This window comes from Capricornis sumatraensis, chromosome 23 (genome assembly GCF_032405125.1).
Source record: "Capricornis sumatraensis isolate serow.1 chromosome 23, serow.2, whole genome shotgun sequence".
Lineage (NCBI taxonomy): Eukaryota > Metazoa > Chordata > Mammalia > Artiodactyla > Bovidae > Capricornis > Capricornis sumatraensis.
Window position 1 is genome coordinate 23,836,630 of NC_091091.1, and position 25,787 is coordinate 23,862,416.

Genomic DNA, 25,787 nt, shown 5'->3' on the forward strand with positions numbered 1-25,787 from the left:
GCACCATCAGGAACAATGCTGATTTAACAACCCTAGTCACAGTGTGGTCTGGCGGTACATTTTCCTTTACATCCTTGTTAGTCGGATGGGCATGTCCAACTCTTTGCTACCCCATGGATAGTATCTGTCCATGGGATTTTCCAGACAAGAATACTGGAGTGGGTTGCCATTTCCTTCTCTAGGGGATCTTCCCAACCTAGAGATCAAACTTGGGTCTCTACACTGCAGGCAGATTCTTTACCAACTGAACAACCTGCAAAGCCCATTTCATCCTTAGGTATCAGTTATACATTTATCATCTGACTGTTGAAAAATCTTAGTTTATGAAAAGATTTGCATTTTAATTAACTTGTAAAAAATAAAGCTACCTTTTCAAAATTAAAACAAAAATCGCCCCAAACAGTGGTCTATCAGTATCCATAAGGTGTCAGTTCCAGGACCCCCTTGGATACCAAAATTCACAGATGCTCAAGTCCCTTACATAAATTGGCATAGTATTTGCATAGAATCTACTCACATCCTCTTGTAAACTTTAAAATATCTCTATATTACTTATAATACCCAATACAATGTAAATGCTATGTAAATAGTCACTGGGTTACAGCAAATTTAAGTTTTGGTTTTTAGAACTTTCTGGAATTTTTTTCCCCAGGAATATCATCTATATGAGGTTGGTTGAATCTGTGGCTGTGGAACTGGTGGTTGCAGAGGACTGGTTGTACCTTTAGTCAAAACAAGCTTTTTCAGAAAGGCTGATTGTGTAAGGTAGATAATAAACTGATCTACTCAATAGTAAGGCAAGAATCACCTGTTTGTCAGTGTAAAAATCCCTTCCAAGAGTACATATATACCTGGTGAGGGGTAATTATGATCTCTGTTTTCTAGATCAGGAAAAAGAAGCTTGGAGAGATTAACTAGATCTGTTCAAGACTGATCCCACAGCTGGAAAATGAGAGTGCCAAGGTTCAAATCCAGGGCTGACACCAAAGCCTGTGGTCTTAACTACTATGCTTATGGTGTGGCAGCAAGAGAATCAGGAACAGGTGAGAAGTCACACTCCTACATATAAGAAGGCACACTGTGCACAGCTCAGCCTCCCAGCCTTCCCCCAACACAGCTTCCCCTCCCATTCATTAGCACCCAGACGGAAAGGCAGAAAGGAACTGGAGCTGCTTCTCATAAAGGCTGCCCCCAACTAAGATGGACACCAAGCAAAGTCTTTGGCAGATATGTTTACACAGAAGAAGAATGCCAAGGGCCATGCTTCCTGCCCTCAGAAAGCTTGGTCTAGTTAATACCCAAAGATCATGTCCTCAAATTGCCCACAAATACATGGTGTGCTCAAGGACTGTAATACATGTGCACGTATACGTCAGTGTGTGTAGCAGATCTAACAGTCAAGTAAATGCACATGTATGTGGAGAGCACTGTAGATTTTCTCTAAAAATACCCTAGCAGCTCCATTCTACTTAATAATGTAATACTTCACATAGCTGAGCTAAATGGACTCTCAACCTAGCTATGAGAAAAATAAAAAAGGTTTACTAAATAAGAGTATACCTAAGCTTTAAGGGTTACTGGTTAAACTATTAAGGACTCCTTCAAAGTAACCTCAAGCACTTAGAAGTTTTCCATTTACATGCAAAACCAAGACTAAGGAAATTGCAAATTCCTTAAGGCTCATGCTAGGTAATATGTACTTTATGTTTTTTATATATACATATACACACAAATGAAAATATAACATTCTTTGAAAAACACTGTATTTAAGATTTTAAGCTAGTTAGTTTAGGCTTCTCTCTACTTCCTCAAATATTGCAAGTTAGTATGGATTTATTACACATGATGAAATTTCAGAAATAATCAAAATTCTAAGAGTTAAGCAATGATGAAAAGTGGGAGATTAGCATAATGGAGATAATTAGTTATAACAGCTTAAATTCTAAGATCATATACCACAATTTAAATATGAAATGTGGAAGTAATCCAAAAAAATAATAAAAACAAATATCTATTTTAATCAGTGTCTTACTTTCTCCCATTAATTATTTCTATCCCATTTTATCTACAATGTCACAAGGGAGACAAAGTGATAAAAAGGGACCACTCTTGAAAAATTAGAAATTTCCTAGAACCACAGTGAAAAACATAAAAATTTGGTCTATAGGTGTTCAGAACAAGCATCCCCCAAATGGGCTACTCTTCAGTTCAGTTCAGTTGCTCAGTCATGTCCAACTCTGCAGCCTCATGAACTGTAGCACATCAGGCCTCCATGTCCATCACCAACTCCTGGAGTTCACCCAAACTCATGTCCATTGAGTCGGTGATGCCATCCAGCCATCTCATCCTCTGTCATCCCCTTCTCCTCCTGACCCCAATCCCTCCCAGCATCAGAGTCTTTTCCAATGAGTCAACTCTTCGCATGAGGTGGCCAAAGTATTGGAGTTTCAGCTTTAGCATCATTCCTTCCAAAGAACACCCAGGACTGATCTCCTTTAGAATGGACTGGTTGGATCTCCTTGCAGTCCAAGGGACTCTCAAGATTCTTCTTCAACACCACAGTTCAAAAGCATCAATTCTTCAGTGCTCAGCTTTCTTCACAGTCCAACTCTCACATCCATACATGACCACTGGAAAAACCATAGCCTTGACTAGACGGACCTTAGTCGGCAAAGTAATGTCTCTGCTTTTCAATATGCTATCTAGGTTGGTCATAACTTTCCTTCCAAGGAGTAAGTGTCTTTTAATTTGATGGCTACAGTCACGATCTGCAGTGATTTTGGAGCCCCCCAAAATAAAGTCTGACACTGTTTCCACTGTTTCCCCATCTATTTCCCATGAAGTGATGGGACCAGATGCCATGATCTTCGTTTTCTGAATGTTGAGCTTTAAGCCAACTTTTTCGCTCTCCTCTTTCACTTTCATCAAGAGGCTTTTTAGTTCTTCTACACTTTCTGCCATAAGGGTGGTGTCATCTGCCTATCTGAGGTTTGATATTTCCTTGATTCCAGCTTGTGCTTCTTCCAGCCCAGCCCAGCGTTTCTCATGATGTACTCTGCATATAAGTTAAATAAACAGGATGACAATATACAGCCTTGACATACTCCTTTTCCTATTTGGAACCAGTCTGTTGTTCCATGTCCAATTCTAACTGTTGTTTCCTGATCTGCAAAGAGGTTTCTCAAGAGGCAGGTCAGGTGGTCTGGTATTCCCATCTCTTGAAGAATTGTCCACAGTTTATTGTGATTTACACTGTCAAAGGCTTTGGCATAGTCAATAAAGCAGAAATAGATGTTTTCCTGGAACTCTCTTGCTTTTTCCATGATCCAGTGGATGTTGGCAATTTGATCTCTAGTTCCTCTGCCTTTTCTAAAACCAGCTTGAACATCTGGAAGTTCACAGTTCAAGTATTGCTGAAGTCTGGCTTGGAGAATTTTGAGCATTACTTTACTAGCGTGCAAGATGAGTGCAATTGCCGTGGTGGTTTCAGCATTCTTTGGCATTGTCTTTCTTTGGGATTGGAATGAAAACTGACCTTCTAGTCCTGTGGCCACTGCTGAGTTTTCCAAATTTGCTGGCATATTGGGTGCAGCACTTTCACAGCATCATCTTTCAGGATTTGAAATAGCTCAACTGGAATTCCATCACCTCCACTAGCTTTGTTCATAGTGATGCTTTCTAAGGCCCACTTGACTTCACATTCCAGGATGTCTGGCTCTAGGTGAGTGATCACACCGTCATGATTATCTTGGTTGTGAAGATCTTTTTTGTACAGTTCTTTTGTGTATTCTTGGCACCTCTTCTTTATATCTTCTGCTTCTGTTAGGTCCATACCATTTCTGACCTTTATTGAACCCATCTTTGCATGAAAGTTTCCCTTAGTATCTCTAATTTTCTTGAAGAGATCTCTAGTCTTTCCCATTCTGTTTTTTTCCTCTATTTCTTTACATTGATCGCTGAGGAAGGCTTTCTTATCTCTCCTTGCTATTCTTTGGAACTCTGCATTCAGATGCTTATATCTTTCCTTTTCTCCTTTGCTTTTCGCCTCTCTTCTTTTCACAGCTATTTGTAAGGCCTCCTCAGACAGCCATTTTGGTTTTTTGCATTTCTTTTCCATGGGGATGGTCTTGATCCCTATCTCCTGTACAATGTCACAAACCTCCATTCATAGTTCATCAGGCACTCTGTCTATCAGATCTAGTCCCTTAAATCTATTTCTCACTTCTACTGTATGATCATAAGGGATTTGATTTAGGTCATACCTGAATGGGCTACTCTAACACAAGAATTATTTTGAACTAAATGCAATACAGACCCTGTGGGTTCAGGAGAAATCCACTGCTCCTGTCTTAACTACCTAGAAGAATTTAAATTGGAGATTTTTCCTAGAAAAAGTGTTTACCAGAGGTAAAATTTATCTTAGTGGCCCCATCTTTATGACAGAACAAATACCTACTTATTAAATATCTGCTGTTCTTAATCTCCTGAGAATGACCCTCCTGTCCTTGGAAGACCTAGACCCCCTACTTCATTCCTTAGCTCAGGCTGGCATAAGTACCTCCTTTTACCTTTCTGTCACACTTATGTGGAGTCTCTGACCTCTTATGTGTGTGCATTCCTATATATATGAAGTTAAATTTGATTTTCTCCTGGTAATCTGTCTCATTTAATTCTTAGACCAGCCAGAAGAACCTGGAAGGGCAGAGGATAGTTTCTTCCTTCCCGACGACGCTCAGTCTTGAAAAGAGAGAGATCTCTTTTTCTCCAACAATAATGCAAATTCTCCATTTGGTTGGAGGACATAATAAAAAAAATGAGAAGGTACATTTCAGTGATTTTTAAAGTTCGACATCCTCAACAATCATTCAAAGTACTGCCCATTAAGGAGGGGACTAAGACACCCCCCTCACACCTCACAAATCAAAAAGGGGGAGGGGCTCAAGATTACACTAAAGATTGCTTCTCTACATTTGAAACTCAGTATGAAGGGTTGGTGAGAAGTGTTCAAGATTGGGAATTTGGCTTGTTGGTGCCTCACCTCCTTTACTGACCTTGTGCCCTGTCCACCTGAAAGCCCAGTGGTCTTGAAATGTAAGGGGCTGTGATGACTGTTATTATAAATGACACTGTTCCTATCATCACTAATTACCTTCAAAGAACCAGGTTTCCTGGAGTTTAACAAATGAATTAAGAGGACACTGAAAAAAAACAAAACCAAAAAACCAAAGTATCTCTAGTGTTTCATCTTCTTAGTGTAGTTAGCCATGATTCACTTCAAATAAGAACTCACATAGAACAAATATTTTTTCTTCCCTGGCATAACAGACAAACCTCAATTAAATTTTTTTTTTTTTTTTTTGCTGAAGTATCCTCAGGAAAAAAATGGAAGAAAAAAGAACACCACAGCTAAGTTTTCAGGTAAGACAAAATTTATGCACTGATGGGAGTAGTTTTCTTCAGGATCTGTTCAAGATGACCACAAAGATAATGGAAGTTTCTCCCCTGCTCATCCCAAACATGTTGCCAGGGCTTCGGTGATAATGGTTTCCTCATCTACACAGAAGTGACTCAGGGGAGAGTACTTGAAAAGTACTCCTGTTTACCTAATAAAATTCAATGTTCAGAATTAAAATTGGGCCTGTCTCATATTACCCTCTTTGAAAGGACTCATTCACAGGTGGCTCCTGGAGCAACTGAGAAGTCAGTCACAAGTCATTAAAGCCTCCCTCCCTGGGGAACAATCTTATTGATCAAAACACCATCATGGTTTCCATGCTGAGCTCAAGAATCTTGTCTCTAACTGTAGATGGAATGATTACTTTCTTTCATGTTGTTTTTGGGTTAAGCTTAAAACTGCCTGAAAGATGGAAAGAATTTTATGATGGAAGATAATTTCACTCTATTCAAGCAACCTTGGTGAAGTCAGCAAAGAATGAGCTGAATGCACTGTATGCTCTAAGTTGGTTGCAGAACCTAGATCCTCCCTACAATTGTATGTCACCTTGCCTGTGTGCATATGCACATTCTTCTGGGAAAAGCACACAATTTTGATAGAATTCTCAGAACATAAAAACAAAACTTCTTAAAGAACTGTAGACCTAGAGGTGTCCTTTGTGAGTGAACAAAAGCGCTTTCATAGAATGTGTGTCATTAACTTTTGTTTGTGCTTTTGAACATCCACAGGTTTCCATCCAAAAGTATTAATACCACTGACCACAGTGAGAATTTGGGGGCCAATCTGTACAACCCTTTCCAATTTTCCAAATCAAGGAATCTAGTACGTACAGTGGGTTCCTAACAACATGCCTCCAGAATGATCTGTAGCCATAGTTCAGGCCTTCACACTGAGGCCTCACAGAGAAGCTCATGCACTCTCATCTCTGACTCCTCTGGTCTTAGTCCCTCTGGAGCCTCAGTCAGTCAGTCAGTCAGTTCAGTTGCTCAGTCGTGTCTGACTCTTTGTGACTCCATGAATTGCAGCACGCCAGGCCTCCCTGTCCATCACCAACTCCCGAAGTTCACACAAACTCATGTCCATCGAGTCGGTGATATCATCCAGCCATCTCATCCTCTATTGTCCTGTTCTCCTCCTGCCCCCAATCCCTCCCAGCATCAGAGTCTTTTCCAATGAGTCAACTCTTTGCATGAGGTGGCCAAAGTACTGGAGGTTCAGCTTTAGCATCATTCCTTCCAAAGAACACCCAGGGCTGATCTCCTTTAGAATGGACTGGTTGGATCTCTTTGCAGTCTGGAACCTCAGTGTCCTCTAATTTAGGGAAAATGATAATAATGGCACCGAACATTGCATATAATTCTTGGAAGTTAAACCAGTATTGAACCAAAGAAGCTAATGTTCCTAACAGACTGGGCCATCTTGATGCCACTTTCAGCATAGCAGTTAATAACACTGTCAACACTTGTCCCTGCAAAACAAACAAAACTTCAATAACAATCCCACAAACAAACAACCCTAGCACTTTCTTCGAGGAGGATTCTTATAACAACTCAGGACACTAGTACCTAGAAATGCCCTTTCTCTATCACCACCCCATGAGGTCCTACCTCTCTGGGATAGAACCATGGATTTCTTCCCTCAGTTCTACCCCAACTAACCTGCCTTGTACTGTCTCTGTCAGCCTTTGTTCTAGAGGAAATCACTCATCTCACTCCTTTATCCACCTCCTTTCCTGGTTCACTCACCATGAACAAGAGTTGAGATCATTTCCCTGGGCAGAAGGAGGGAGAGAAGGAAGATACTACCAAATACTAGTAATCTTTTATTTTTGTTTTTCACCAAGGCACAAGTATTTAGCAATGATCTTTGCAAACTTCTAAAGTGTCATAAAACTACATTAAGGTGAATAATCACCATCAATTAACTCACCAATCCTAAAATGAATGGGCTTCCTTGACACTCTTCTTGTCACTAATGCAAAAATTTTTGCACCAAATAATCATAACCTGTCTCAAATCTAATTTTCATCACATAACTTACATGTTTTAAGGACTTAGAGTTATCTAAGTTATCTATCTAGGTTGGTCATAACTTTCCTTCCAAGGAGTAAGTGTCTTTTAATTTCATGGCTGCAGCCACCATGTGCAGTGATTTTGGAGCCCCCAAAATTAAAGTTTGACACTCAGTTCAGTTCAGTAGCTCAGTCATGTCCGACTCTTTGTGACCCCATGAATCGCAGCATGCCAGGCCTCCCTGTCCATCACCAACTCCTGGAGTTCACTCAAACTCATTTCCATTGAGTCGGTGATGCCATCCAGCCATCTCATCCTCTGTCGTCCCCTTCTTCTCCTGCCCTCAATCCCTCCCAGCATCAGAGTCTTTTCCAATGAGTCAACTCTTCGCATGAGGTGGCCAAAGTACTGGAGTTTCAGCTTTAGCATCATTCCTTCCAAAGAACACCCAGGGCTGATCTCCTTCAGAATGGACTGGTTGGATCTGCTTGCAGTCCAAGGGACTCTCAAGAGTCTTCTCCAACACCACAGTTCAAAAGCATCAATTCTTCGGCCCCCAGCTTTCTTCACAGTCCAACTCTCACATCCATACATGACCACAGGAAAAACCATAGCCTTGACTAGACGGACTTTTGTTGGCAAAGCCTCATACCCCATACCCATCATTTTTTAGTGTTGTCTTCAGCTCTGTTTCAGTCACACTGCTGCCATACTCGCCTTGCTCAGTCCCATCTAAGCATCCGTGCTGAAGCCTCCGTTATCCCAAGAGGACCCCGTTCTTGACTATGACTTAGCGCATGTCACGCACTGAGATACTGGGATCCCCTTTCTCAAGGGATGCCTCTTCCTTCCCCCTCACATCTGGCGTCGGCGGCCTCAATTCATGTTGTAGAATAGTGAATAAATGTTGTCTCCCCACCTCTGAGACACCAATTCACACCCATTACTCTTTCCCCAGACTCACTGCAGCTTCTCTATTGGAGTGGCTCCACACCAATCCTTCTTCTGTTACCATCACACCAAGCAGTCCTTCCTAAGACAGATACTCACTGAGCCTCTATCAAAGCCAGGCACTGCTGTCCACTGGGAATAAAATAATGAGCCAAACAGATAAAAATCCCTGCCCACATGGAGTATGCATTCCAATAGGGGAGAAGTGGATGCCCTAGACAGCTCACATTCATTTGAATTTCAGTATAATTCAGTTTTGATTTTACACTGAGTCAAGCGACTGCCCAGACTCCTGTGCTAGATATTCTGCAAAGACAGGTACCACCATCCTCCTAAACCTGCAGACACGGAACTACTCCTCCCATTGAGAGGAAGAGTCTGTTTCCTCTCTACCTGAACCTGAGCTGCCCTGTGACTCGATCAACAGTATCCTCAGAAGTTACCACTGTGCCAGTTCTGGACCTAAGAAGCCCAACAGCTTCCTCCGTCTGGGAAACCAGGTACCATGTAAAGAAGCTCAGCCTATCCTGCTAGAGAGAAGGCTATGCGGAGAGAAAGACCCCAAGGAGGAGAACCGTGGCACCCCGAAAGACAGCCAGGACAAAGGCCACAGACATGTGAGTGAGGCCACCTCCTACCTTTCAGCCACCAGGTGAATGCAGCCCCATGAGTGAGCCCAAATAACTTCACTGGAGCAGAGACCATTACCCATGATGAATTTCTGAACTATAGCATCACAATCAATATAGTGGTGGTGGTTTTAAGCCACTAAATTTGGGGGTGATTGTTAGGCAGCAATAGATAATGAAGATCCTGCCTTCATGAGACAGAGTTCTTAGCCAGAGTCAGGGGTGGTATCTTCTACATGTTTCTAGGCCTTCATTACATCCATTACAGTTAGGGATTCCCTTGTGGCTCAGGTGGCAAAGAATCCACCTGCAGTGCGGGAGACCTGGGTTCAATCCCTGGGTTGGGAAGATCCTCTGGAGAAGGGAAAGGCTGCCCACTCCAGTATTCTGGCCTGGAGAATTCCATGGACTGAATAGTCCATGGGGTCACAAAGAGTTGGACATGACTGAGCAACTTTCACTTTTCACTTTAGGCGAAAAGGAAATACCCAGTCAAGATCTGATGAGTGACTTTTTTTTGTTTGTTTTTTTAAACAGCTTTATTGAGTTAAAAATTACATACGTAAAGTTCACACACATGTACAGTTTAAGGGCTTCAAGTAACCATCACAGAATCCAATTTTATTTTTATTTTTTTTAGAATCCAATTTTAAAATCTTTTCATCACCCCCCCAAAAAGAAACCCCACTCCCACTACAGTCACTTCCTATTTTCCACCAACCCCCTGCCCAGCCCTAGGCAACCACTGATCGACATTCTTTCTGTCTCCATGGTTTTGCCTGTTCTAGACATTTTGTATAAATGGGATCATATACTGTCTGGTCTTTTATGACTGCCTTCTTTCACTTTGCACTCTGATTTCCAGAGTTATCACATTATTAAACTCAAAAGTCCAGTGTTCACTAAAAAAATCACAAGGCATACTAAGCAAAGTATGGTGCACTCAAAGGGATAAAACAAATCAATAGAAACTATCCCTGAGAAAGACCTAATGTCTGATATAGTAGATAAAGACTTCACAGTAACTGCCGTGAGGATGCCCAAAGGACTAAAGGGAGATATGGAAAAAGTCAAGAAAACATGTGTGAACAAAATGGAAATATCAATAATGAGACAGAAAACTTAGAAAGAACCAAAAAGAAATTCTGGAGCTAAAAAATATAATTGAAATTAAAAATTCATTAGAGGGATTCAAAGGAGATTTAAGCAGACAAAAGACTCAGTGAACTTGAACAGAGGACAATGGACAGATTCTGATATCCTGGTTTGCAAAAAGGATCCACTGAGGTAAGCTGTCATTGAACATATTTCAGACAAGTTCTGATGATTTTCTATTAGTTTTCTATTGCTGCATAACAATATTACCACATACATAGTGGCTTAAAACAACACATGTTTATTTATTTATTTATTTATTTAAAAACATGAATGTAGAACATTTATTGTGGCAAGATATAAAACTTTAAACATTCATAACCACACTAGGCATTAACATGACTGATGGGTGTTACCCAGCTTGCTCAGATATGGGGAAATAGTTCTATATAATTCTTGAAATGCACTGACCATTTTCCTAAAAACACTATGAAATTTGAATTAATATAAATTCTCTTTCCTGTCTTTATTCAAAATCACTACATGTACAGACACCCTCAGCGAGTCACCCAAACCCAAGGCCTTTTACTACTAAGAGAACAACACAGCTCTTATTTGCCAGTGGCAACATTCTTAAAAGTTAATGGATAATAACCAACAGATCACTAACAGGTTTTGACCTAGATCCTTCGCCTTTACAGCCAAATGAACTTTTACCTGGGTGTAAATATCCTTCAAACAACGCCTTTAAAAGCACTCTAGACAGCCATTTCCATTTTAATAGTCGGGTGAGGATTGTAGCCTTCAATCTGAAAGTCTTCAGCCTTGAAGTCATCGATTGTCTCAACTTTTAGAAGGATTTTGAGCTTGGGGAAAGGCCTTGGTTCTCGCTGAAGCTGAGTCTTCAGCGGCTCGATGTGATTCAGGTAAATGTGTGCATCTCCCAGAGTGTGTACGAAGTCACCTGGCTTCAGGTCCGTGATGTGTGCGATCATGTAGGTGAGCAGGGTGTAGCTGGCAATATTGAGGGGCACACCCAGGCCCATGTCTCCCGACCGTTGGTACAACTGGCAGGACAGATCCCCATTCACCACGTAGAACTGGCAGAGGGCATGGCATGGGGGGAGGGCCATGAGAGGGAGATCTTTTGGATTCCAAGCACACAGGATGATTCTTCTGTCGTTAGGGTTGGTTTTGATTGTGTCGATCACTTTTTGCAGTTGATCTACTCCTTGACCTGAATAATCTGAATCCATATCTTTGTATTCAGCCCCAAAATGCCTCCACTGGAAGCCATAAACCGGGCCCAAATCCCCTTCAGCTCTGTTGGAGAAGCCCAAGCCATCCAAGAAGTCTCGGGACCCGTTGGCATCCCAAATTTTCACTCCCTTGGAAGACAGTTCCTTAGCGTTGGTGGATCCCTTGATAAACCACAGCAACTCCTCCAAAACACCTTTCCAGAAAACACGTTTGGTTGTCAGCAGAGGAAATTCATCTCTCAGGTTGTACCGCGCCTGCATCCCGAACACCGACAGGGTGCCAGTGCCGGTGCGGTCATCCTTCCGGAAGCCGCAGCCACAACACATGTTTATTACCTTATCATGTCTGTGGGTCAGGAATCCAAGGACAGCTTTTCTGGGCCATGCAGGGTCTTAGAATGCTGCAGTCAAGGTTGTGGCCAGGTTCTCATCTAGAGGCTTGACAGGGGAAGGATCTGCTTCTCTACCTGCCTGGTTGATAGTACTATTCAGTTCCTTTCGGTTGTTTGACTGAGAGCCTCCTTTTTTTGCTGACTGTCAGCTGGAGCTCAGCCCTTAGGCACTAGATGATACTTACAGTTCTTTGCTGCATGGAGTTCTCCAATGACCACTTACTTCCTCACAGCTCGAGAGGGAGAGACTCCAGCAAGATGAGCCTTACAATCTTATGTAATGCAATCCCATAATCTCATACATGTAATCACATATCTCCCATCACCTACGCATATACGATTGTTTGGAGGTCACATGTCCTGCCCACAAGTAAGAGAGGAGGATTACACAGGGCATGAACACTGGGAGAGAGAGATGATAGAAGCCAGCTGTCAGTGGCCAGTTACACAAGTTAATAAGGTGGCTACTTGTTACCATGGCTCTAGAACAACTGATCTTTTCCTAAGTTTATGGGTGTGAAGCAACTGGAGTCTCCTGCACTGCTGTTGGGAAGGCAGTGGTAAATAACTTTGGAAAATGGTTTGGCAGTTTTTTGAAAAGTTGAAGACTTACCATATGACCCAACCATTTCATTCCCAGATATTACCCAAGAAAAATGAAAATAAACTCACATAAAAACTTGTATGTGAATGTTTATAGCAACTGTAGTCATCATAACCCCCAAAAGGAAACAGCCAAAATGTCCATTAACAGGTGAGTGGATCAACAAAATAGATCTATCAATACTATATCTCAGCAGTAAAAAAAGGAACAGACTAGCGATACACACAACTAAGTGAATAACTCTCAAAATTGTTATGCTGAGAGAAAGAAGCCAAAAAAAGTATTTCCTGTATGATTCTATTTATATAAAATTCTAGAAACCCAAACGAACCTATAGTACTAGAAAGCAGATTTGTTGTGGCCTAGAGTGAGGGATAGATGGACTACAAAGGGGCACTTGGATACTTGTGGGAGCAATGAAAATGTTCTATATCATAATAGTTGTAGTAATTCACAGGTGTACACATCCATCACACTCATCAAATTGTACATTAAAAAAATTGGGAGGGGGCCATGCTGTGTGGCCTGTGGGACCTTTGTCCACTGACCAGGAATCAACCTGCACCACCTGTATTGGAAGTTCAGAGTCTTAACCACTGAATCACCAGAGAAATCCCCAAATTGTACACTTCAAAAGAATGTAGTTACTTGAACATAAATTATACCTTAATAATGTTGATTAAGAACAAGAATTAAATGAAAGAATCAGAGACATTTGAATATAGACACTTGGAAGATAAAGTAATGTTGATATTCGGTATAGGTGATTTTAAACAAAATTTGCCAATGTACCATTACCTCTCTCTGGTGCATTGGCCTGAAAAGAAACAGCTACACGAAACACTTCAGATATTAATTCTTTTCAAGGTGATAATCAGTTTGCTTTAATAGGACAAAGGGGTCATTTATCACTGAACATTACTAGAGAGGTTAAGCATTTTTCATACCTATTGGCTATCTTATTTACCTTTATAATTGTCTGTTTTGTGAACTTAGCCAGTTTTTTTCTGTTGGCTTTTTCCTCCTGGATTTTCTGTTTGTTTACTTGTCTCCTCAGCCTGGGAGTTTACTGGAGACAAGGACTGCATTTCATTTTTCTATCCTCAGTCCAACAGTGTTTGGTGTTTCGTTCACGAAATGTTTGTTAAAACTGAATTGAATGATCTTAATTCTCCGAACGCTTGGGAGATTTAATTTTATTATTTTTATTTTACAGATGAGGAACACAAGATGCAAACGCTGAAGAATCTGCAGTCACACAACTAACCGGCAGAACTGGGACTGTAATCCATCACACTTTGACTTTAAACCATAGGTTTACTGAAATTGTTCTCCATCCTCTTCGTTGATGTTTCCCTGAGCCGCGTCTTCTTCAGGATATCAACTGAGTATTTTAAATTAAAGTGGGCAAAGCGCAACCTCCGCTAGGCGCATGCGTCCCTTCCTTTTCCCACGGTAGGAAAAAAAGACACCGCCTCCTTTCCTTCCGCTTTGCACATCTTTTGGCCCGGGCGACTCGCCATTGCCTTTGGGGAGGTGTTCACTGGCCGAAGTGATGGCGACCGGGACCCCAGATTCGCAAGCGCGATTTGGTCAGTCCGTGAAGGGGCTTCTGACGGAAAAGGTGAACACCTGCGGTACTGACGTGATCGCTCTAACCAAGCAGGTTCTGAAGGGCTCCCGGAGCTCCGAGGTAAGCTAGGAGTGACCTCTCCGGGCCTAGCACCCTGGGAATCTCTTTTCTTCCTTGTCTGTGTGGAAGGAGGTGGGGTGGCCGCATTGCATCATGGGAATTGTAGTCCGTGAACTAGCGGAGAAGAGAGGAGAGCTTGTTCGCGGAGGGCGTGCTTTGAAGTCTGGGGTATGTCTCTGGACAGGACTACTGGTTCTTCGAGCCGAGGAGGGAGCAGAGGGGAATGGGGTGGGGAAGAAACCAAAGGATAAGAATTGGTGCTTTAAAGCATACATTGCGCTCGGAGACGGATGAGATAGTGATCCTATCGAGTTCCTCATTTGTTTCTCAGAGTTGTCTTTAGTGAATATCTGTCCCTTTTGGCCCCAAAATTTCGCGTGGTTTTGCCGTCAAGATCCCAGATTCCTTTCAGACTTTATTTCTGCGCTGTCTTCCTTGCTGCACTGGGGGCTTTCTCTAGTTGGGACGAGTGAGGGGGGCCTCTCTCCCTTTGTTGTTCGCGGGCTTCTCATTACGGTGGCCTCTCCTGTTGTGGAGCACAGGCTCTAGGGCGCGTGGGCTCAGTAGTTGTGGCGTAGGGACCTAGTTTCCCTGCAGCATGTGGGATCCTCCCCCACCAGGGATCCAACTGGCCTCCCCTGCATTGCAAGGCGGATTCTTAACCACTGGACCACCAGGGAAGCCCCCTTCAAGACTCTTCTATATCGTGTGTCCACAGATTCATTCTTTTCTGACTTGTCTTTCTGGTCAAGTTTTTTGTTTTCTGTTAGCTTTCTCCTTTGCCGTGATTTTCCTCTCATCATCCTCTGGCTAGTTCCATGAATGGGATTGTTTGATGGCTTTTCACACCAGCAAGCTTTATATGTGTACGCTTTCTCCTAAAAGAGACTTATCCATTGTACCCTGAGAATTCAACCAAGTGAAATGAAACTATATGTCCACACAAAGACTTGTATGTGTTCACAGACATTTATCCAAAATAGCACCGAATTGGAAGCAATCCAGATGCCCATATGGGAGGTGATTGGACAAACAAAATAGGTCTAATGACCCAACTTTTCGACTTCTAGGTTTTTACCCAGGAGAAAGGAAAACACGTCCATCGTTTTGTTACAGAGACCAACCATGCACATGGTGTATCATGTAAGATGTCCAGGTTTGGATTTTTTAAAATGGAAGATATCTTAAATATGCATGCAGAATAATCTGGGGACAGAGTCTTTCAGTTCAGTTCAGTTGCTCAGTTGTGTCTGACTCTTTGCGACCCCATGAGTTGCAGCACACCAGGCCTCCCTGTCCATCACCAATTCCCGGAGTTCACTCAAACTCATGTCCATCGAGTCAGTGATGCCATCCAGCCATCTCATCCTCTGTCGTCCCCTTCTCCTCCTGACCCCAATCCCTCCCAGCATCAGAGTCTTTTCCAATGAGTCAACTCTTTGCATGAGGTGGCCAAAGTATTGGAGTTTCAGCTTTAGCATCATTCCTTCCAAAGAAATCCCAGGGCTGATCTCCTTCAGAATGGACTGGTTGGATCTGCTTGCAGTCCAAGGGACTCTCAAGAGTCTTCTCCAACACCACAGTTCAAAAGCATCAATTCTTCAGCGCTCAGCCTTCTTCACAGTCCAACTCTCACATCCATACATGACCACTGGAAAAACCATAACCTTGACTAGACAGACCTTAGTCGGCAAAGTAAGGTCTCTGCTTTTGAATATGCTGTCTAGGTTGGTCATAACTTTTCTTCCAAGGAGTAAGCGTCTTTTAATTTCACGGCTGCAATCACAATCTGCAGTGATTTTGGAGCCCCCAAAAATAAAGTCTGACACTGTTTCCACTGTTTGCCCATCTATTTCCCATGATCTTCGTTTTCTGAATGTTGAGCTTTAAACCAACTTTTTCACTCTCTTCTTTCACTTTCATCAAGAGGCTTTTTACGGAGTCTTTAAGTTTCTATAATTTCTCCTGTAGACCATTGTCTGGCTCATAATTAATCCAATAGCAGTGTATCTTAGCTACTCATTTTCAACAAGTATATTTGATTTTTGACTTAGTTTTATAGTAATAACAACTCTCTCTCCCCCACTCTTCTTTTCCTCATATTTCATCATTATTCCATTAAGTTATGTAGTTCCTTTAGCAAGCATGATATGTCTGCAAGTCTTCACCTTCATATATGAATATTCAAAGTATTAGTTTAGGGTCTGGTAGAATTATCTTTACAAAATTAGCTTTTACCTTATGTCCTTAGTTTCTGTTGATAGTGGCTATAAGAGACAACTGTATAAAAATGCGTTTACCGTAACACTATTGTTGAAGTAATTGATCTGGTGCTCCCAGATATGCTTTGTATGAAGTTCCACGTGGTACACTCATTTTAGGATCCAGAGGGCTTCCCAGGTGATTCAGTGGTGAAGAATCTGCCTGTTAGTGCAGGAGCTATGAGTTCAATCCTTTGGGTTAGGAAGATCCCCTGGAGAAGAATATGGCAGCCCACTCCAATATTCTTACCTGGAAGAGCCCATGGACCAAGGATCCTGACAGGCTACAGTCCACAGGATCGCAAAGAGCCAGACACAACTGAGCACTCCCTCAGGCATCAGAGGAAAATTTACCTGTTTTAAAGAATTGCTGTGTCGCCTTTTACCAAATAAGAATTATGAAAGTTACTGTGCTTCATCTTTTACCTTGGTTGCACAGTTGGTTTTAGTGGTAGACATATCTATTTCTCCTTTTCATGATTTTTTAGGTTCTTTTTCTGTTATTTGTTTTTTTTCTATGTGTGTGTTTTATGTAGCTTAATTCATACATCTTCATAATCACTGATAAAGGAAGTGCTTTTCTTACAGAGAGGAGTTTCACTTGTCCAAGTTCATGCAGTAGCTGGGAAGGGGTAGTACTAAGGTTCAAACCTAGGCAGACTGGTTCTAAACCCACACTCTTGGATGCCACTTCTTGTGGCCCCTAGCTGGATTAAATGGTCAAAAAACCACGGTACCACTGTTGACTGCCCTGACATGGCTTGCTGCTTCCCGTTCCAGCTCCTCATGTATTTTTCACAAGAGTTTCTTCTGTAGTAGATTTAGACAGGGTGCTCAGTAAGTGGTATGAATTGAGTTAAGCTGAAACCAGCCCAGTTGTCTGGGACAGAGTTGATACACTTCTCAAGTGGAACTTTGTCTTTATTTTAAAAATTGGTTAATATTTTATTTATTTAGTTTTAAATTGGAATATAGTTGCTTTATGGTGGTGTATTAGTTTCTACTGTACAGCAAAAATGAATCAGCCGTATGTATACATATATCCCCTCTTCCTTGGATTTCCTTCCATTTAAGTCACCACTGATCACTGAGTAAATGTTTCTGTTTTATACAGTCAGTTCTCATTTGTTATCTGTTTTATACATAGTGGTGTATATATGCCAATCCCAGTCTCCCAATTCATCCTATCTCCACCTTCCTCCCTTGGTATCTTCGTCTGTGTCTCTATTTGCTTTGCAAATAAGTTCATCTATGCTGACTTTGGGCTTCCCAGGTGGTTCTAGTTGTAAAGAACCTGTCTGCCAATGCAGGTGACATAATGAGAGACATAAGGAGGATTCGATCCCTGGCTTGAGAAGATTCCCTGGAGGAGGGCATGGCACCCCACTCCAGTATTCTTGCCTGGAGAATCCCACGGACAGAGGAGCCTGGCAGGCTATAGTCCACAGGGTCTCAAAGAGTTGGACATGACTGAAGCGACTTAGCACACACACATGCATGCACACATACCAACCTTGTCTTTTTACTAGATCTCTTACATGACACTTATCATGTACCATATTGCATTTTTCTATAGTTACTTAGGACTTCCCTCATAGCACAGTTGGTCAAGAATCTGCCTGCAATAAAGGAGACCCGTGTTTGATTCCTGGGTTGGGAATATCCTCTGGAGAAAGAAATGGCAACCCACTCCAGCATTCTTGCCTGGGAAATCCCATGGACAGAGGAGCCTGGCAGGCTACCATGCATGGACTTGCAAGAGTCAGATACAACTTAGTGACTAAACCACCAACATAGTTACTTATGCATATTTTTGCCATTTTCTTTACTAGGCCCTGAGGTTATGGGAGTATTACTGATTTTCAGTCCTTCTTAGCCCACAGAGCATTGCTTCCCTCTTCATCAGTCTCAACAAAGCTGTTTTGTGTGAATATAAGACAAACTGGTGTTGCAATAAGTATGAGCAAGCCTGGGGAAAAGTTCATAGACATGTACAAAGATTCTATACTCAGATTGTTTTACAGGTGAGTTTCAGATGTTGTTCCACTTTAAAGAAACTGAAACTGGAAATCTTAGGTAATATGTTATGTGCGTGGCTGGTTTATGTAAGCAAATAAATACATCAATGTCAATGATTATGTCTGCCATCATAGAAAAGGCCCTGGTCCTGCATGCCTACAGCCGCGGCATTCCAGGCCATCACAAGTCCCATCAGGTCTATCTTCTGAATAACTCTCAAGCCCCTCACCCTGCCTTTTTAAACTGTCAGTTCTGTGGTTCAGGTCACTCTCATTACTTTCCTAGAATACTGCTATATTCTCCTAACCAATCTCTGCCTTCAGGCCTGCTCCTTCCATCCCCCGCACTGCCCCATCTAATCCATCTTGCTCACCACATGCTAAAACAGTCAATCTAATCATGCCACTTTTTTGTAGCATTATACTTCTGAATTCCAAGCACCAGCCTTTAGGTCTCAGCTTAGAAGTCACTTCTTTGGGCTTCCCTGGTGGCTCAGTAGTAAAGAATCCACCTGCCAATGCAGGAGACATGGGTTCGATCTCTTATCCAGGAAAATCCCACATGCCACGGAGCAACTAAGCCTGTGGCTACAACTATTGAGCCTGAGCTAGAGCCTGGGAGATGCAGCTACTGAAGACTGCACGCCTAGAGCCTGTGCTCTGCAACAGGAGAAGCCACCACAGTGAGAAGCCCACACACCGCAACTAGAGAGTAGCCCTCGCTCGCTGCAACCAGAGAAAGTCACCTGTAGCAACAAAGATCCAGCACAGCCAAGAACGATACATAAATAATGAAATCAGGAATTTTAAAAAAAGTCACTTTGTTTAGGAAGCCTTCCCTGAGTGCCTGCCCTGTAGTGGGTTAGTCACCACTGCCCCCAAGCTCCCCTGGTATCTAATGCATCCCCTCAGCACCTACCACAAGGTATCATAGGACTTTTGTCTTCTCTAATCCCAGTTTGTGAGCCCTGAAAGCACGGCTGCTATGTCTCTTACTGGCTTATAAGTACTTAATAAATATTTGTTGAATGAATGAGGAAGATACTATTAGAATCTTCAATTTGTTGGTCACCATCCCTCGGAATCTTCAATTTGTTGGTCACCATCCCTTGTCTGTAGGAGTTTGGAGTTTGCCATTTAAAAGTGGCCACAGGGAGGAAATAGGAACTCTCCTACTTGGTGGGAATGCAAAATGGTATAATCTTAACAGGGAGGGTGATTTGGCAATATGTAGCAAAATTAAAACCCTCTGATCCAGCAATCACAATCAAGATTCTGAGTCTATCCAGAGATGCCGGCAAAAAGATACAAAAAGATATGTAAGGTATTTTTTTTAGCACTACTTATAATAGCAAAAGACTGGAAACAGCCCCAAAGTCTTTAGTAGAAGACTGGTTAAATAATCTTATGAGACATCTGTACAGTGGAGTGCTCGGCAGCCCAAAAAGAACAGGTGGAGATTCAATATTTATTGCTGTAGGTCTATCTCAGTATATATTATCTAGGGAACATAGCATGATGTGGAAGAGTGCATATGGTAGGGTGCATTTTATGTAAGATGGGCAAAATATACACACATGTCCATTGTTTTATAAAGGAACAATGGAAAGATAAACCAAAAACTAACTTAAAAATATGTATGCATAGAGGAGAGATACCAGGAGAGGAAGAGGCTGGATTGAAGGTCTTATTTTATTGCTTTGCCTTTAGAAGCACGTAAAATGTTACTAACTTTTGAAGTTAAAAAGAAAAAGTTGCAATAGGGAAAGAAGTCGGGAGGCTGGATCAGTGCTGGTTTCTTGTTAATTTGAAGTCATCTGACCCAGGGGAACAGGGAAGATTGGTAGACACACGTAACAGGAGCTCCCTTTCATGGCTGGTCTTCATGTCTGCCAGTAACAGGGTGCCTCAGGAAGTGGAACACCTCTGTTCATCTCTTCTTGCTGTTCAGCGCAGAGTCAGATCTGCTGATCACAGGCCACCCAGCTGAAACAGAGCTCACTCAGCCTCTCTCTCTTTCTCTTTCTCCGCCGCAGGGCGCAGCTATCAGTGAATTCATCAAAATCCCCTGCCCCCTTCCTCCTTTCTTTTCTCTTCCCCAGCTCCATCTGACCACTCTTCACATGGTGCTTTCCAAGTTTGAATCCCAAACTTCTTTCCAGGTCTTTCCTGAGCACCCTCCTCCCCTCCCCACCCTCTATATCTATGTTTCTCATTCCATTTCTAAACAGCTACATCCCTTTGTCCTTTAAAGCCCAATCCTAACTCTTGCCCTCTCCCTCCCCACAAACAACTCCAAATCTCAAATTTGCCTTAGAGAGTCAGAAGTTAGGTTCTCACTGGGCTTGTGGAGCCAAAGTTTGTTTGCGCAGACTTTTCCTCTCCTCACTTGATGAATAAGCTCAGCATTCTGGGGGACTTGATTTCTCAGGCAATGGCCTTTGGAACAGATGTCGAGCCCATGCAAGCACTGCCATAGTGACAATGAAACGGATTTTCAACATGAACAAATGGGAAATTTTCCTCCTTTACATTCGGAGGGTTTGTATTTGTATGCGGTGGCAGAGTAGGGGGAGGAGAGAGGGCCCTGGGAGAACAGCTGCAGAGAGAAGATTACAGGAAGTTTGGAAATTTTGATTTTTACCATTTTATTTTTGTCTTCCAGCTGCTAGGTCAGGCAGCTCGAAACATGGTACTCCAGGAAGATGCCATTTTACACTCAGAAGATGTAAGAAACAATTTCTCTTATGATTTGAGTTTTATGTGCAGTTTGTGTGGCTTCAGGGAAGTGGAATGCTCTATTTCTCTCTCTTTTTTTAATGCAGAGTTTAAGAAAAATGGCAATAATAACAACTCATCTTCAGTACCAGTGAGTATGCACTCTCCAGTGCCTGCTGTACTTGCTACACAGTCACTCTCTGCAGGCTGCTTCTTGTGACCTTTGTGCTTTTGCTTATTTTCCCGAAGGCGGGAACCAGGAGTAAAGTGTCAGGAGGGTGGTGGGAGTGGGGTCGGGAGGGGGTTAGTCAAGGATATGTTCCCTCTGGAATAGATGCCTGAGACTGCAGAAGAAGTTGGTGTACAGGGTGCGATCAGAGTGGGAATCACCTTTGTGAACCTCGCTCATATTTTGAGGGCTTCTTAGAAGGAGAGACTGCAAACCACATAAGGCCAGGACCCATCCAGGACCACACACATGCATAGCCCTTGCCACTTGGTGGACGCTTAAGTGGTATTTGTCAACTGTCTGTGCCTGAGGGCTTTCCCAGAGTGGCTGTACCTTCCCTGGGGAATGGAGTGCATCATTGACCTTTATCTTACATTCCCATGTGCGTGCTAAGTTGCTTCAATTGTGTCACCTCAGTCGTGTCTGACTCTTTGCAATGCTATGGACTGTAGCCCTCCAGGCTCCTCTGTCCATGGGATTCTCCAGGCAAGAATACTGGAGTGGATTGGCATGAGCCCTAACTACCTATAAATCATCCAGCAGATTCTGAAATATAGAGACTCCCTTCTCCATTATAGTTTTGGAAAAAATTACAATTTAATTAACTTTTCATCTTACTTCATTTTGCTTTTTATTTTATGCAGTTGATATTACACTTATGTACCTATTAGAAATATCTGCCTGGGAATTTAACTCTTGATATTTAAATAGCTAAAACATTCATTTTGGGGGTATATACCTATCAGGTATGTGACCCTTCAGCTCCACGTACCCAAACTGAAGTTGAGCCATCCTTATAGTCGGTTGGACCACATCCCTCAATCTGATAGAGTATTATTACATCTTTAGGTATAAAGTCCATCTTTTCAGCAACTCTGCGCTCAGATAGTAAAGAGGGATTCAGTAGCACAATCTTAGGATAGGATGGACAGAAATAGAAAATGTGACAAGCTGAAAATGTGTCCTTCCTATGTATATATCTGATCATAGAGAACTTCTTCTAGGTTGCTACATTTTCTTATGTTTATTTTCCTCTTTCCTTTTCTGATTTAGGCAAGAAGCTATTCAGAAGAAGTAAGTAACCCCAAAGGTAGAGGAGTAGGGGGCCAACTAACTGTAGCAAGCTGGGGGGAATTACACTGCTGGGCCTAGGATGAGTATAAAACTCTGGTTGACATAGACCCTTAAATTGATTTAGGTTCTAGGATAGCTCACTGAAAATATAAAGAATATTTCAAAGGCATGCAGTAAGTCAATTCACTTCTAGCACAGGCTTTCTAAAAGTTATAGGGTGTAGAGAACCTACCTTAAGGAGTAGACAACTTTTTACACTGGTAATATTTGTTAAGTAGAGTAAATGTGCTGCAGTCATTGAACAGACTTGTATGTTTGTATGTGTGTACTTTTTTTAAGTGGAATAAATCAGTCCCTTGCCATATTTTTTTATAATAATTGGCTTTACAGATCTTCTCTTCATATTTTGAACATGTCTGGTCCCCCCGCCAGTGGACCAATATAAATTTTTGATTTAGCTTCAACAGAACTATGCATATATGTTTTGTGCAAATACTCTGTGCAAATCATTTGCCCAATGAAATGTCTTTTTTTTTTTCACATCGGTTGATTTTTTTTTTTTTTCAGTATCTAGTTCTCCATTTTTCTAGGGAGAACATATGATATTGTACTTTCAGGGATAGTAAACCGTTACAAAGAATGTAGAGAAATATACCCCTGTCTCTGCACCCAGTCACGAATCTGACCCCATTAATAGCCCCCATATTTAAAGCCAAAAGAAAATATGATAGAGGAGTTGCTATGATGACAAGATGCCCATTGTAGATAAACTTTTTTCTCTATCCTAATTTATAGTGTTGAGCAGTCTTCAAATCTACAGGACCAGTTGAATCATCTATTGAAATAGAACGAGTTAGAAGAGGGCAAAAGCACTTCTTTGCCTGACCCTGAAGAGGAAGTATCTTACATAACCATGTGCTCTGGGTTTGATTTTCCATTTTCTTCTCCAAAAGTTAAGTTAGAAAAGATCTGTGATGATGCACAGTTTCTCCTGAAAGGAAATTAGGTGAATAAATTTTAGAAGCACTTCTTAAACCAACGTAGGCTTTCAATGAATTTTTAAGTTGTTCTGTTAGTTTGATATTAAAGCAAAATTAAAAGATGTCTTAGTTTTTCCCACAGAATTTTAATATGTCAAAAGCCATGTTGTCTAAATGTGTTTCTTAAGTAAATACTGAGTAGTGTTTTAAATTCAGACTTAGAGATTCTACTGTGAATTTATAAGAAGGATTAATATTTTTTAAAGACTTTTTTTCTTTTAATCATACTTTTAGGAAATATTTTAATTTCATGGTCACAGAATGATGATTAGGTAATACCGGTTGTTTTCTTTTCTAGTAACTAAGAAGAGATACTTATTTGTTGGAGCAAATTCCTTCATGAAAATTAGGCAAATGGTATCATATCTGGCCAGCTGCAACCTCCTGCCTTGACCTTCATTCCTAGGGTTTCTTTGTTGTTGTGACTCTTGATTAAGTGGCCTTGGGTTCATTTTGTAATTTTGCTAGTCGTCAGCAAATTCACTTGTATGACATTATTGCCAAGTAAGAACTCAGCTAAATTACCAGGATTGCAGTATAACGTTGTGCCATGTAGAAAACCTTATGTTTGTAGATGTATACCCATGTTCACTGAATTTATCTTATTAAATGTCATTGCCTTTGTTCTCAAGTCTGAATGTCTATGCTTTGTTTGAATTTAAAATCGGACTCCAACCTGGTTTAGCTCTGTTCTTAATTCACTAAAGTATTGGGAGAAAGCTGACATAAGAAAATCGTGTTTTTACTGAAAGAAGAAAAGCAAATGTGAGTCCAGTTTAATTCATATTCTCTATCATCAAGTTGACTAATGTTAGATTATATATATATTCCTCATTTTATATATATGCATATTAACTTAAAGTAAAAAAATAGGTATGAAGGAATTCACTTATGTATTCATTCTATAAACACTTATTACAATTATTAAATGTAAACAGGCTCAATTTACCTTAAAAAGAATGGTTGCAAACTTACATCAATTGTCATATTATGAGTAAAACATCTGAAATATTATCTGAGCATGTTACTATCAGTTTCTATTTAGCATTTCACTGGAAGCCACACCTGGTGCAGAAATTAAAATTAAATGTATTAGTAATGAAGAGACAAAATTGTTATCATATAGTAGAATTATCTTGTTAGAAAATCCAAGGACTGATTTTTTTTTTAAGTCACCAGTTTAGAAAACAAAACAAAGTTTAACCATCCAAATATACACAAAGCAAAGAAATATTTAAGATGAAAAAAATTAACATATGCTGGAACAAATATTAAAGAAGCAGTAATTGCTTAGGCTTCCCAGGTGGCTCAAGTGGTAAAGAATCTGCCTGCCAATGCAGGAGACGCAGGTTGGATCCCTGGATGGGGAAGATCGCCTGGTGGAGGAAATAGCACTTATTCCCGTATTCTTGCCTGGGAAATCCCATGGACAGAGGAGACAGGCAGGTTATAGTCCATGGGGTCTCAAAGAGCGGGACACAACTTAGCGACTGAACACATACATGCTATTGTTCATGTTGTATCTGATAAAATAAATTTTACAACTTAATTTTCACAATTAAAATTAAAGATGAAATTTACATTAAATAATGAAACCCTAGTTTTTTGTTGTTGTTCAGTCACTCAGTCATGTTGGACTCTTTGTGACCCCATGGACTTCAGCACACCAGGTTTCCCTGTCCTTCACCATCTCCCAGGGCTTGCTCAAACTCATGTCCATTGAGTCAGTGATGCCATGCAACCATCTCTGACTCAGTCATCCCCTTCTCCTCCTGCCTTCAATCTTTCTCAGCATCAGAGTCTTTTCTAATGAATCAGCTCTTTGCATCAGGTGGCCAAAGTATTGGAGCTTCAGCATCAATCCTTCTAGTGAATATTCAGGATTGATTTCCTTTAGGATTGACTGGTTTGATCTCCTTGCAGTCCAAGGCACTCTTAAGAGTCTTCTCCAACAAAGAACATAATGCCAAAATACATGAAAGAAAAGTAGGCAAATATGAGAATAGGCAGAAATATATACATAATTTAATAGCTTGTTTCTTATAGAAATAGACAGGTTATGTAGAATTAAATGGCGATCAACCAAATGGAGACAAGATATTTCTTTAAAATAACATCTGGGTTATAGAGGATATGTTGGAGGATAATTTCAAAATAATGAAAATTCAAATTTTATGCAAGTAAATTTATGTGGTGACACCCCAGCAGTACTATAAAAGAAAAAAGTCATATTTTAAAGTCATACCGACTCAATGGACATGAGTTTGAACAAATTCCGGGAGAAAGTGAAGGACAGGGAAGGCCTCTATATTAGGGATAAAGTAGAAATAAATGTCCCCCCCGCCGCAACCCAAGGG

General features: G+C 41.3%; 2 protein-coding genes across 4 annotated transcripts; one reads left to right on the top strand and one right to left on the bottom strand.

Annotated features, from left to right (window-relative positions):
* Positions 1-10,900: 10,900 nt before the first annotated feature.
* LOC138070213 (thymidylate synthase) lies at positions 10,901-11,728 on the bottom strand. Its single transcript, XM_068961362.1, has one exon. The coding sequence runs from the start codon at positions 11,726-11,728 to the stop codon at positions 10,901-10,903; it is 828 nt and encodes a 275-aa protein (XP_068817463.1).
* Positions 11,729-13,727: 1,999 nt separating this feature from the next.
* BORCS7 (BLOC-1 related complex subunit 7) lies at positions 13,728-24,007 on the top strand. 3 transcript variants are annotated; one of them, XR_011144147.1, is made up of 6 exons: positions 13,742-14,090; positions 21,035-21,097; positions 21,195-21,238; positions 22,370-22,390; positions 23,186-23,396; positions 23,729-24,007. XR_011144147.1 is itself a non-coding variant. In XM_068961469.1 (5 exons), coding segments are annotated over exons 1-4 (276 nt in total). In that variant the 5' UTR covers positions 13,728-13,952; the 3' UTR covers positions 21,197-21,238; positions 22,370-22,385. The 3 variants fall into 3 exon arrangements, 2 of the variants coding, with proteins under 2 accessions (XP_068817570.1, XP_068817569.1); XM_068961469.1 differs by lacking the exons at positions 23,186-23,396; positions 23,729-24,007 and adding an exon at positions 15,161-15,233 and having other exon boundaries at positions 13,728-14,090; positions 22,370-22,385; XM_068961468.1 differs by having other exon boundaries at positions 23,186-24,007.
* Positions 24,008-25,787: the final 1,780 nt, after the last annotated feature.

Coding starts and splice junctions, on each gene's coding strand:
- BORCS7 (XM_068961468.1), top strand. CDS start 13,953: ATGGCGACCGGGACCCCAGATTCGCAAGCGCGATTTGGTCAGTCCGTG. Junction 14,091..21,034: donor AGGGCTCCCGGAGCTCCGAG/GTAAGCTAGGAG, acceptor TTTGTCTTCCAG/CTGCTAGGTCAGGCAGCTCG. Junction 21,098..21,194: donor CCATTTTACACTCAGAAGAT/GTAAGAAACAAT, acceptor TTTTTAATGCAG/AGTTTAAGAAAAATGGCAAT.
- LOC138070213 (XM_068961362.1), bottom strand. CDS start 11,728: ATGTGTTGTGGCTGCGGCTTCCGGAAGGATGACCGCACCGGCACTGGC.